Below are 14,009 nucleotides of genomic sequence, written 5' to 3'. Positions count from 1 at the left end.
CAAAGGGAAGGGCGACGAATTGGAAGTGATCGTCCCCCACCGCGAAGCGCAGGAAGCGGTGATGACATGGAGCAACCGGAACGTGGAGGTATGCATCCTGAATGTCGATTGAGGCCATGAAATCCCCTCTTTCCAGGGAGGCCACTGCGGACCTGAGAGACTCCATCCGGAATCTCTGCAGTCGGAGAAAACGGTTCAGGCGTTTTAGGTCCAAGATCGGACGCACTGAGCCTTCCTTCTTGGGAACCACAAAGAGGTTCGAGTAGAACCCCCTGAACCTTTCCGTCGGAGGCACGGGGGCGACGACACCCTTGTCCATTAGAGAGTGAATGGCCGCGAAGAAGGCGGCCACTCGTACGGGATCTCGCGGAGGACGGGATCGGAAGAAACGGTCTGGCGGAATGGACGCAAATTCGATTTTGTATCCGCAAGATACAATCTCGAGCGCCCATGCGTCTGAGATGTGGGCCCGCCATACGTTCCTGAATAGGAGAAGGCGGCCCCCCACCCGGGTGGGTGGGGGCGCACCTTCAGGCAGAGGGCTGCTGGCCTGTGGGAGCCCGTGCAGGCTGGGACTTGCGCCAGGTAGGTTGCGTCCGAAAAAACGGCTTCTTGCGTCTATCCTGGGCTGGGCCAGAGGAAGAAGAACTGGCCGCGGGTCTAGACCCGGTGGGCTTGCGAAAGGACCGAAAACGGGACGAACCAGCGCGACCACGGGGGGCGCCCATTGGCCTGGACTGGGGGAGGTGAGTACTCTTCCCACCCGTGGCCTCTGATATAAGTTCGTCCAGACGGGTTCCGAACAGGCGGGAACCCGTGAATGGTAGGCCGGCCAAAGAGCGTTTGGAAGCGGCGTCCGCCGCCCAAACCTTCAGCCAGAGTTCCCTCCTGACAGAAACTGCCAGGGCAGAGGAACGGGCAATGAGGGCACCCGCATCAAGGGAGGCCTCACAGACGAATTTTCCGGCCTGAACAATTAGTTGGGCTAAGGAACGGAGGTCCTGAACAGGGACGACCGACCCTAACTCCCGTTCCAGTTGCAAACCCCATTCAGAGACCACTTTGCCAACCCAGGCGGAGGCAAAGACCGGTCTAAGGGCCGAACCAGAGGCAGTAAATATGGCCTTGGAGAGGGATTCCGTACGACGGTCCTCAACAGACTGGAGGGAAGATCCGTCCTGTACAGGAATAGTAGTGCTTTTGGACAGGCGAGCCACGGGAGGATCAACCTTAGGCGGGGATGTCCACGTGGTCACAGAATCCGCTGGAAAGGGATAACAAATGTCCAGCTTTTTGGGTGTAATAAAGCGGACGTTAGGCCGAGCCAAGCCTTGGATACCACAGAAGAAAAATCAGCGTGTATGGGAAAAACCTTGGAGGCCTGTTTGGGGCGGAGAAAGGACACGCCGGCCTGTTCAGAGCTGGGGGGGTCATCGTGTAGCTGAAAGGTATCACGGATGCTAGTGACAAGATGCCCCACCGCGGACGCCAATTTGGACGGAAGCTCTGAGTCCATGTCCACCTCCGAATCCGCCAGTTCTCCCTCAGAAAGCGTATCCCTTTGAGAGGATAGACTTGACTGAGCTCGCACGCATGGCGGAGAGAGCGAAGCATCTGGAGAAGATGTGCGCTCAACCCTTGAACGTTTCTGAGTATGCCGGGCCCTGGAAGATTCGCTGGGAGGCAGGGAACCAGTGGTGGCGGCAGAAACGGTAGTCCCAGCGGGTGCGACAGGGATTGTGGCAGCCTGCGGGAGAGGCGGTCTATCCACGAGACGGCCCACTACGTGTGTAAGGCTTTCCACCGCCTGAGACAGAGACCTAGCCCAGTCAGGGGGTTCAGAGGCACCGGGGGGCGCAGCGGGAAGCGGGCCCTGCACCGGGGCCTGACATGCAAGGCAATGCGGCTCAGATTGCCCACGCGGAAAAAGTTCCTTACAGGCGGTACAGGCATGGTACCAGGGTTTGGGGGCACCTGTGGGATCTGACATGCTGAAGTGTGGTTGTACTCTAATATAGAGACCACAAAGGGTTATAGCAGCTATGACCAGGAGGGTTAGGAGAGGGTTAACTGTCCTACCAGTGCCTCAGAAGAACGTCAGGAGATGGCCCAGATCAGCAGCAGCAGAGAAGCAATGAACAGCAGTGAGCAGCAGAGAGCGCCCACAGAAGCCGAGCGATGTACACAGGAGGTTAGAGTCCCCCACCGTGTCCCAGCTTCCTGTCAGGAGTGAGGAAGCGCGGGAAACCTCAGCAGAAAGCGCGGGGAACAAGCTCCGCCCCCTCCAGCGCTTGAAATGTCTCCTGTGAAGGAGAACGTAGCCCCGCCCCCAAAATGACGCGCGCGTAAGCCCCGCCCCCTGCCGGGACCGCTAAGCCCCGCCCCCCGGTCTCGGCGGGAAGGGGGAGAGAGAGAGAAGAGAAAAAATGGAGTCAGCCCCGAATGAGGGGGGGGGGGAGAGAAAGATAGCAGCGTGGGGGGGAACGGCGTGGGGGTGCTGAGGATGCTGCTGTGCTGCATTGCGCTCAGAATGAGCGACCACGGGTGCCCCCCTTACCCAGAGGGGTAGATGCTGCAGATAGGGACGGGGTATGGGCTGGAATAGCCATCTCACCGTCCGACGTCTTCACCCTCAGTCCTTTCCAGCAGGGTCGCCCCTTCAGCCACTGGCACCGCAGTGGCAGGAAGCTGGAAGAGGGGCTTGGCGTGCGGGCGACCCCCTAGCTGGCGGGATGTAGGGGAGCCATTGCTGCCCAGATCCTCCTATTGCTTCTGTGGGGGAGGCAGCAGTGCAGATAAGTTGGCACTGGCGCAGCTCAACCCCGGGAGAGCAGAGAGGTCTAATGCGTCTCTGGTATCCCTAGGAAAAAATAAAATAACAAAATTAGAAGAAAAAGTAAAAATAACAAGGAGAAAACAGCCCTGCAGTAGCAGGGAGTGTCTTGCCTCCTTGGACACTAAGCTAAAACTGGTAGCCTCTATCTCCAGGCTGAGGGTATAGCTGATGGAGGAGGGGCTTAACAGTTTTACTTAGTGTCACGCCTCCTAGGGAGCTGAGCTATACCCAAGGTCTTCTGTGTCCCCCAAGGAAAATGGGCGAGAAAAGGGGGCGCAGAGTGGGCAGGAAAGGGGGCGACTGGTCTCATTTATCATTTTCTATGGGAGCTGGCGTAGGTTTAAGCTTGTTGTACGCCGCCGGAACATGCGTCTCAGTTATGTAGAGGCCTGTGCCTGTACGTAACCTATGCACATCCAATGCCAGTGCAGGGGTATTACGACCGGCATATAAATTGCTGGTCTTAATAAATGCTTCACTCAATAGCCAAATAGTATATTTATAAAAAAAATATATATTTTTCAAAGTAGGACCTGTGACAAAAGTGTTGTTTAATATGTCAATTCGATTGAGTAACACAAGTGATGACATCACACCTTCCCAAATATAAATCATGACGTTCGACGTTCAAAGCTCATGTCCAAATCATTAGACACAGTCACGCTTTAAAGTAATGAGGAATGTCACAGTAGGAGGCATACCCTTACCAAAAATATGCCCTTTTTCTGGAGGTCTTAAATGATGAATCAGAAAGTTATGACTCATCAGGTTTTTCACTGTTCTTCAGAACATTGCTTCCATGACCCTCACTAATTTTATATACTTACTAGGAATTCCTCCCCCCCCCCCCCCCTTACTTAAATGCACTGCCATTATTTTATATAATGTTTTCATTTGGTTGTCAAAGAGGTTTTCCGAGAATAAGCTGGATTTTGGAAAACCCTTTAGGTTCTGGAAATAAAAATATTTTATATGTGCTAACAGTCTACAAAAGAAAGTCTGTTTCTACCTCTACAGCACTCAATCACTGAATAAAAGGTCACAGGGCCATGCCTAAAATTGCCATATTATAAAAGTTATATTTCTGCAGTAACGGGGGCATAGATAAAAGTAGGAATAGGCTAGTTAGGTTCAGCTGACATTACATCGCTAGTGTCAGATAGTTTAATGGGGTTAATTCTGGTGACAGAAACCCTTTACTATCTACAGGACCAGCAGCAGTAGAAATATTCTCAGAGCTAAATATATTTGAAAAATGTGTATTGCTTGCCATCCAGCAGTCACTAGGATGTCAGAAACTCACCCAGACCTTTGAAAACGTTAAAAGCTTATGGACACCTCTGAAGGCATTTTGGGTAAAAATCTATTGTAGGTTTTTATAAAAAAAACAAACGATTTTGTTTGTGTATCCCAATATGATGCAAGCTGCTTAATGCAGTGGGTCAGATAAGCTCTCTTGATGGCTCACTCTGCAGCACTCTCCGTTTTCTCAACATTAGTCTGAGCTCAGTTCTTATCTGGTTTAAAAGGATTGTGAAGCCTGTTTATATGATAACCTTAATCAATATCTGACTGGTGGGGGCCTGGTACCACCACTGGTCAGCTGTTTGAAGAGGAGGCGGCGCTCCATGCGAGCGCTACTTCTTCTTTATTACACTGCCTGTCGTCTCAGAAGTGTAGTGTAATGACGAGTACTCGCTCCATGCACTTGATTGATGCAAGTACCTGTAATTACACTACACCACTGCTGCAAGGGAGACGACGGGCAGTGTAATAAAGAGAAAACAGCGCTTACATGGAGCGCCACTGCCTCTTCAGTTGATTGGCGGGGGTATCCCCCGCCGATCAGATACCGATGACCTATCTCGAGGATTGCTTATCAATATAAACAGGTTGCACAATCCCTATAAGTTTTAAGTGTAAATGTCCTGCTACATGAGGATTTTGCTCCAAAAGTCACCATTTTTATTGCAACGGGTAAGATCCAACATCCATAAGTCACGCCTACCCCGGATTTTACATTTTTGGAATGGATCTGAAAATTTACTAAAACCCATGTGAATACATTATACTGTACCGCGTTGCTTTTTTGTGTACTTTCAGAGCTGAATCATGAAAATCAACATCAAATCTGTTATGTGTGAATATGGGCATAAAACATTTTGCTGACAAATTTCCATTAATGAGTAGTTGTGATGAATAAAGGGAATCTGAAATATGCACCAGCAGTTACCGATGATTTAGAATTGGTTTTTGAGCTGTACAAAATGTCCTTTGAATATAGACCACTCTCTCTAAAAACGTCCAACACTTGTCCTGGTAACATGGAAGAAAATTATTTGTTAAATCACTACCATATGTCTTTTTCTTAATTGCAACTGAAGTTCTCAAGAAACTGCTTCCACTGCAATATACTTGTCAAAGTGGTGTCCTCCTGTGGACGGTTTATTTAAACTGGTCTGCGCCATCAGTTTCAGACAGTCATAAAACTGTCCCAGCGTATATTTATTTTTCTAAACTTAGAAATTACTGGATAAGATGTGTAATGTTCAAGGGTAATCCCAGAAAAGGCTAAAAAAGTTCAGAATATTTGTCCAAGATAAAAACAAAACAAAAAAACCCTTCACATCCTATCCCATATCTTCCTAAAACAACGTCCTCACTTCTAGCATATCCCCTAACCTCATGGCTTTGATTAAGTATGCTTTTGTAGATACATCCTTCATAACTCCCTGCACATATATGTTTAGGAGATAATTTGTTTCAAGCACATGATTTATAGGACAGTATCATTCTAAATCATTTTAGAAACTTCATCTTAAATCAGGCAAAAACCATCTCCTAGCCTACTCAAGTCTAGCACTGTCCAGCTCTCATACCAGTATAATTAAATATTGCTTACTTCAAATGATTAATGCATTCGTCTCAGTACTATGTATTAAAAGGCAAAAATGGTTTTGGGAGTTAAGTCATCTTGAAAAGTTGGCATTAATGTCAGGTTTAACCTTGCCATATACAAGAATGTAAGATTAACTTAAAGGGGTTGTCTCACTTCAGCAAATGGCATTTATCATGTAGAGAAAGTTAATACAAGGCACTTACTAATGTATTGTTATTCTCCATTTTGGCTCCTTTGCTGGCTAGACTAATTTTTCCATTACATTATACACTTCTCGATTTGATGGTTACAACCACCCTTCAATCCAGCATCGGTGGCCGTGCTTGCACAACTATAGGAAAAATGGTCCCGACTACCAGAGAGGCCAGTGCTTTTTCCTTTAGTGTGCAAACACGGCCACAGATTCTGGATTGCAGGGTGGTCGTAACCATGGAAACGAGAAGTGTATAATGTGATGGAAAAATGAATCCAGCCAGCCAAGGAGCCAAAATGGAGAATAACAATACATTATTAAGTGCCTTGTATTAACTTTCTCTACATGATCAATGCCACTTGCTGAAGTGAGACAACCCCTTTAAGATGATGGGGGAGGAAATTGTGCATGGATAGTAGGCACTGGCAGATCAATGTAGATCATCCCTGTTTGCCACTGACTAAGGGTTGGTTCACATTTTGGAACTCCATTAGAGGAACAGACTACTGGAGTTACCGTATCCTTCATAAATGGACCCTGCCGAACCCCGATCACTATAATGGGAACCAGAGGGTTTCCAGCATAAATGCTGGCTTTCTCCTGGAGAAATACTGCTGCATGCAGCCATATTCCTCTGCCAGAATGTTCCTAATTTATGCCAGAAACCCACTGGATGCCATTACAGAGAATAGCAGGTATGCCATCTCTAGCAGTCTGTTCCCCTGCCGGAACAGACTACCAGAGTTCCAAAAAGGAGATGTGAACGAACCCTAACTGTGCATTCAGAACTGATAGTGTTAGCCTAAAACAATAGAGCACATAGCCTGCTTTCACAACTGCGTTCCTTGCCGTTTAAAACATCTGGATGCATCCGTTTTGGCCGGATCTAGTTGTATTAAAACTTTATCTAAACTGAACAAACCAGATCTTCTATGAAAGTCATTGTACGTCAATGGGCCCCGGATCCAGTAACATTGACTTACCGGTAAATTGATTTTTATGCCGATTTGTTCCATTTTGCAAACAGGACACAAAACCGCAGTTTGTATTGGTTTTGGGTCCGGCACCATATGCAACAAAACAGAATGGATGAATACTTATGCATCCTGGTCAGTTTTGTCCCCATTGACAACAAATGGGGACAAAACTGAACCATTTAATTCCGGTTTTGAGATCCTCTGCTGGATCTTAAAACCGGAATTGAAAACGCAGATGTGAAAGTAGTCCTAGTGAGCTACTTCAACTTGCACACAGATGTTTCAGGCTTGTTTGTTTTCCTAATAAGGCTTTAGCGCAGCAAAAAAAGTATAACCAGTAAGGTTATGATATAGTGGGCAAAAGAACTAACAAGTATATAATTTCAAACAAATCTGTAAACTTGGAAAAGTAAAATATCAGACAATCAAGTTTCCACCAATTGTTAATAATGCGTGAGGGCAGATCTATAATTCTCCAATGAAAGGCTCTGTAGCATGGTGCATGGACGTACAATGACTGTAATCTCCATTTTTCCAAATAACATCTTTGATTTCATTCATCCTGGTCAATCAGGTAGACATCTTAAAGATAGGTAGGTTGACCACATAACTAAACGTTACCAGGTTATCCAAAGTTCAACTTAGTATTAGGAAGATTTCTCCCATATGTATGCAACCACAGAGGTCAGAGGAGCCTTCTACCACATTGGTGTGAAATATTTCACAGTCTATATAAAGCCTAATCAAAATTACATGGACATAACAGCTTAGTACACACCTTCAGGATCATCTCGGCCCGAGTCATGCCTTTCACCACAATTTTTGTATAACTTGCTGGAGCTTTCCGTACTACTTGAGATCCGATGGATGGTAGGTCGAGGAGGACAGTTTTCAGAGAGTGAGTATCAAGAAGAAGCTGTAAACAAGTTACATTTCTGTTTAGGCGTTTACATGTAGGCAGAACAAAAATATTAAAGGGAGTCTTTCACCTAAAATCACCATTATAGAATACTAACATAAGGATCTGCATTACATTCCCCATATTAGAATGCTACCTTCCATATTGCTGTCTATCGCCGATTTTCTCAGAAAAACACTTATTCAGTATGTTAATTCACTTTGGAAGGTGCCCAGGGGCGGTGTTCATGCGGCCGTTGCCCAGGCCCCTCGGTGCTTTTCATACGAAACCCCTCCCCTTTCACGGCACACCCTAGATTCTTGTGACTACATCTCTCGCTTAGTGAGAAAACCAGCGCCAGCGCCATTCAACAGATTTGACGCACCTGCGCACTTCATTCCCCATTATGGGCAGAAACACAAGGCCGACTCGATCGGGATGTATGGGCCGACACATGCGCATTAAACGCTCTTGTGCCTCTGCCCATAATGGAGAATGAAGCGCGCATGCGCGGCGAATCTGTTCAACGGCGCTGGATTTCTCAATAAGAGGAGGACTTAATCAGAAGAACCTAGGGCGGTCCAGAGGGGTGAAATGGAACGTGTGTCATATGAAAAGCCCCGAGGGGCCTTGGCAACGGCTGCATGAACGCTGCCCCTGGCCACCTATAGAAGCAATATGGAAGGTAGCATTCTAATATGGGGAATGTAATGAGATCCTGATGTTAGTATTCTATAATGGTGATTTTAGGTGAAAGACTCCCTTTAATAAAAGCATGCAATAAAAATGCATTAACCTCTAGGCTGGGTTCACATCACTTTTTTTAATTACGTTTAACGTTTACAAAAAAAAAAAAAAAAAAAAAAAGATATATGTTAAATGGGTTTTCCGGGATGTTAATTTTTGATGATCTATTCTCAGATCTGCAGGGGTCCGACACCTGGCATCCCCGCCAATCAGTTGTTTGAAGAGAAGGCCGCGCTCTGTGTGAACGCAGCCTTCCCTTGTTTGTGCGGAACGCACATTGCCGGCACTTAAAAGAAAATGCCTATTCTTGTCCGCAATTCTATTTTTTCCGGGAACGGAATGGCGGACCTGGAAGTGTGGGTCCGCAATTCTGGATCCGGGCAGCAAATAGTGCGGCCCCATAGAAATGAATAGGTCCGCAATTCCGTTACGCAAAATGCGGAACAGAATTGCGGACGTGTGAATGGACCTTTAGTCTATGCTTTTTCTGAGTTTAGCTGTATGGGGGGCATGTTATACACACTTGCACAGGGTATACTATCAATAACTAATTAGATAAACCCTGTGTACAGGTTTCACTGAATCTTTTCCCACAAAACTATATATTAACTCGTTCAGCTCCTCCTGCTCTATAATGTACTGCATTTTGTGGGGACAGGTTCTCTAAGCCATTTTCATATGCAAAAAATAAAAAGCCCATAAAAAAGCCATCAGAACAGTCTATTTTGAAGAAAATGCACAGAAAAAAACATGACAACTGAAACAATGGATGTGTCCTATTAGCAGTGAAGTGACCAACCGGGTCCTGCAAAGAAGAGCAGCAGGAATAAAATAGAATAAAATGGAAAAAGCTGTATCTGTGGAATATGTCAGCTCTCCCACAACGTAAATCCTCATTATTGTAATCTACAGACCATGATAAAGTCTTTCAAGCAGCTTAGCTCAGTGATGCATTCTGGGACAAAGGAAGGAAACCAAATGACTGTTCCACTTAGACAGTTAGGTGGCTCCACACATTTAAAGGACCACCCCAGAGTTACCTTCCTGTAAACAAGGGTAATTAACCATTCTGCATTTTCTGTACTGGAGATGTACAAATGGAGATGAGAAAGTAAACATTAAAATCTGAACGAGACTAAAGCAGCAGAATGTCACAAAAGTCCGTCAAGAAGCACATCATCCAGACGTTAACCAATTTTTATGTACTTTACTAAGTTTGATCTTTTATTATGTTAAAAGGTCCCCATACACACTAGTTTTGGCTAAAGCCACTAGTTTTAGTTTGGGGAGCTCTCAACTTGATCCTTTTGTTCTCCCAAGCAAATACGCCATTACCAGAAGTGTCTGACAGCAGCTTTCTCCTCTCACCCGAGCATGTGAATGGGGGAGTTGGGAGAGAAAGCTGATGGTCAAACAATTGTTTGCATGACAGCTATTGAAGGTGTATGGGCACCTTAAAGGGGTTGTCTCACTTCACTGTGGCATTTATCATGTAGAGAAAGTTAATACAAGGCACTTACTAATGTATTGTGATTGCTCATATTGCCTCCTTTGCTGGCTGGATTCATTTTTCTATCACATTATACACTGCTTGTTTCAGACTCCCCTGAAATCCATCAGTGGTGGTCATGCTTGCACAATATAGATAAAAGCACAAGTCTATGTGCACTCCCATGGTTCCGGCCATCACGGAGGCTGACGCTTTTTCCTATAGTGTGCAGTGTCCATGAAAACGAGCAGTGTATCATGTGATAGAACAATGAATCTAGCCAGCAAAGGAAGCAATACGGACAATCACAATACATTAGTAATTGGTTTGCATTAACTTCCTCTACATGATAAATGCAACTTACTGAAGTGAGACAACCCCTTTAAGGCTACAGGTGTAACCATTTTACCAACTCCCCTCATAAAGTGGTTCCAATTTTTTAGGGTCATTTTAGGCTGCGATTTTACAAGTCTGCCATGTGTGAATATACCATATCAGTCTGTACTCACCACGTTTTGACAGAAAAGGATAAATGAACCCAAAATGTAGTCCTGGGTAGATTGCGAATGCTCAACGTGCTGGCTGGTCATGGTAAATGGTTTTCTGGTTTTATGCAACCAGTTAACACTTATTTAATCTATATACGGAACTGATTTGAGGCTCTTGGATGCACCACGGCTCGACTACTCAGTGGACACCACCCTGGACACCACCCTGATAATAAAGTAGATAAATGTCTTACAGATTGCTGAACTCAGCAGCTGAAAGACCAAAAGACATAAATAGGAAAGGCACTTTTCTACGTGCCGATACAGTGGGCAATGATGACGAAGGAAAGGCCTGCTCTATGGGGATGATGATTGTGACTATTCTTGCTCGCCCCCATACAGTTTGTTTGTTGGCAGCACACCCCTATTAACATACAATAATACTTTGTGCCACATAAACAAGCGGATCACACGAAAAAACGAGTATTTGTAAGCATATGTACAAACATTTGTTTTTAACAGCATTTAGAAAGCATTAAGAAAATGTCCTTAGGGCATCCCCATGGTCCATAGACACAAAGGTTATGGTTTTTGGTCATCCTTCACCTGGCAGAAGATTCAGGATAGGTCATCAATGTCCGACTCAGTCTACCCCGCCAATCAGTGCTACTTCCTCTTCAATGTTTAACTGCACTCAGTCTAGATCAGGGATCAGCAACCTTCGGCACTCCAGCTGTTGTGAAACTACAACTCCCAGCATGCTCTTTCCACTTGTGTGGGAGTTTAGAGAGCAGCCAAGCAAGTGTGCATGATGGGAGATGTAGTTTTACAACACCTGGAGTGCCGGAGGTTGCTGACCCCTGGTCTAGATTATAGTGGAGTCAGACCACCACCAATCTGATATTGATGACCAATCCTGATGTTTCTACAATCCCTTCAATTAGCTAATTGTTGGGGGTGCTGGAAGTTGGAACCCCACTGATCTGATACTGACAACTTATCCTGAGGATGGATCATTAATATCAGTACAGCGCACAACCACTTTAAGGCCCCTTTACATGGACCGACACAGCAGGCAAATTATTAAGAACGATCCATTCGTTGCCACTAGGGATGAGCAAATCGATGAAACATCCGAAGTCGATTCACATAAAACTTCGTTCCAATACTGTACAGAGCAGGAGCTCCGTACAATATTAGAATGTATTGGATCCGATGAGCCAAAGTTATTGCTTCATGAAGTCTCGCGAAACTTCGGGTAATAATTTCATAAATTTATTTGAACTGTAAAAAAAACTTTTCTCGAACTCAGAGTTCGGTTCCAGTAGTACCTTGGAATCGAACCAGAGTTTGGGAAATGTTGTTTTTTTTTTTAACAGTAGAAATAAATTTATGAAGTTATTACCTGAAGTCTCGCGAGACTTCACAAAGCAATAATTTCGGCTCATCGGAGCCAATACATTCTAATACTGTACGGAGCTCCATTTAGAACAGTGAGGAACAAAGATCTCTCTGCAACATGAAAGAAAATGCTGGGAAATATATAAGGCTACTTTCACACTCACGTTTTGGGGGGGATACGTCATGGATCTGCAAAAACGGATAAGTTACAATAATACAACCACATGCATCCATCATGAACGGATCCGTATTATCTGTTGTATTATCTGTAACATAGCCAAGACGGATCAGTCATGAACTCCATTAAAAGTTAATGGGAGACAGATCCGTTTTCCATTGTGCCAGATTGTGTCAGGGGAAACGTTTGGCTCAGCTTTGTCAAGCGGTAAGCAAAACGCTGCAGGCAACGTTTTGGTGTCCGCCTCCATAGCGGAATGGAGACTGATCGGAGGCAAACTGATGCATTCTGACCGGATCCTTTTCCATTCAGAATGCATTAGGGCAAAACTGATCCGTTTTGGACCGCTTGTGAGAGCCCTGAACGGATCTCACAAACAGAAACCAAAACGCGAGTGTGAAAGTAGCCTAAGAAAAAAAGAAATAAAATAATGAAAAACAAAAAAGGAACATTTAGCATTTCTGAGTGGCGTTAACTACCAAATAGCACAAACATTAGTTTTAATTCCCCTCTAAGATATACATCAAATGGATTTCTAACTTTCAGCCAGATTATGTCAACATGACATGCCCTGCAGTCCAGACTTCTAACTGGCTGGGTCCACACTTGTAATTTATTAGCCTTTTTACAGTCTCTGATAAATGCCGTATAGTGTTTGTATTTGCCTGGCAATAGCATAAAGTACAAAAAAGGAGGATAAATAAAGTATAAATAGAACTGCCGGGCAGGAAGCATGGATTAGTATACACAGCTTGTTCCAAAGCTTTTGAATGACACGCATTTGGCCGCATGTATGTAAAAATGAAAAAGCAATAGCCGCATAGACAGGGTTTAAGAAAGCAGATGATTGATGGTATAAGCAGTGATGGCAATGTGGTTTTGCTTAAATCACTTGATTTTCAGCACAACAAATGCTTCAAAATACTTCCTAATGCATGGTAAAAAAAACAGGTCAATAAAGCGTAATACTAAACTGTTTCCCTCTATTTGTTAACCCCTTCACTACCGAGCCACTTTTCACCTTAAATCCCAGGACGATTTTTGCTAATCTGACCAGTGTCACTTTATGTGGTGATAACTTTAAAACACTTTTACTTATCCAGGCCATTCTGAGATTGTTTTCTCATCACATATTGTATTTCTTGACAGTGGTAAAATTGAGTCAAAGAGTTTCATTTTTATTTATAAAAAATACCAAATTTACCAAAGATTTGGAAAAATTTGCTTATTTCCAAATTTCAATTTCTCAACTTTTATAATAGATACGGTAGTAATAACTCCAAAAATAGTTACTACTTTACATTCCCCATATGTCTACTTCATGTTTGGATAATTTTGTGAATGCCAATTTATTTTTTGGGACGTTAGAAGGCTTAGAAGTTTAGAAGCAAATCTTGAAATTTTTCTGAAAATTTCCAAAACCCACTTTTTAAAGGACTAGTTTGGGTCTGAACTAGGGATAATTCTAAGCTGCCATATCACATTTGATCCCCTGATGCACCCCTAGAGTAGAAACTCAAAAAAATTACCCCATTTGGGGAACTACAGGATAAGGTGGCAAATTTTGTTGGTACTATTTTAGGGTACATATGATTTTTGGTTGCTCTATATTACACTTTTTGTGAGGCAAGGTAACAAAAAAATAGCCATTTGGCACCATTTTTTATTTTTTACAGTGTTCATCTGTAAAAGAGATCAGTGACGGGCAAACTGCGGCTCTCCAGCTGTTGTAAAACTACATATCCCATCATGCCCTGCTGTAAGCTGATAGCTGTAGGCAGACTGGACATACTGGTAGTTGTAGTTTTACAACAGCTGGAGAGCCGCAGTTTGCCCATCCCTGTTAGATCATGTGCTATTTTTTATAGAGCAGATTGTTACGGATGCGACAATGCCAAATAGG

The 14,009-nt window shown here is 44.4% G+C and overlaps 1 protein-coding gene across 2 annotated transcripts in view; it reads right to left on the bottom strand.

Annotated features, from left to right (window-relative positions):
* The window catches only part of VPS53 (VPS53 subunit of GARP complex), a 148,747-nt gene that overhangs the window by 10,183 nt on the left and 124,555 nt on the right, over positions 1-14,009 (bottom strand). For both annotated transcript variants that reach the window (XM_044286498.1, XM_044286499.1), the window contains one exon: positions 7,684-7,821. In XM_044286498.1, coding sequence (XP_044142433.1) covers positions 7,684-7,821 — 138 coding nt within the window. The remainder of the gene's footprint in view (positions 1-7,683; positions 7,822-14,009) is intronic.

This window comes from Bufo gargarizans, chromosome 3 (genome assembly GCF_014858855.1).
Source record: "Bufo gargarizans isolate SCDJY-AF-19 chromosome 3, ASM1485885v1, whole genome shotgun sequence".
In the NCBI taxonomy this organism is placed as follows: domain Eukaryota; kingdom Metazoa; phylum Chordata; class Amphibia; order Anura; family Bufonidae; genus Bufo; species Bufo gargarizans.
Note: the sequence above shows the minus strand (reverse complement) of the source record. Positions and strands in the feature narration are given on the sequence as shown.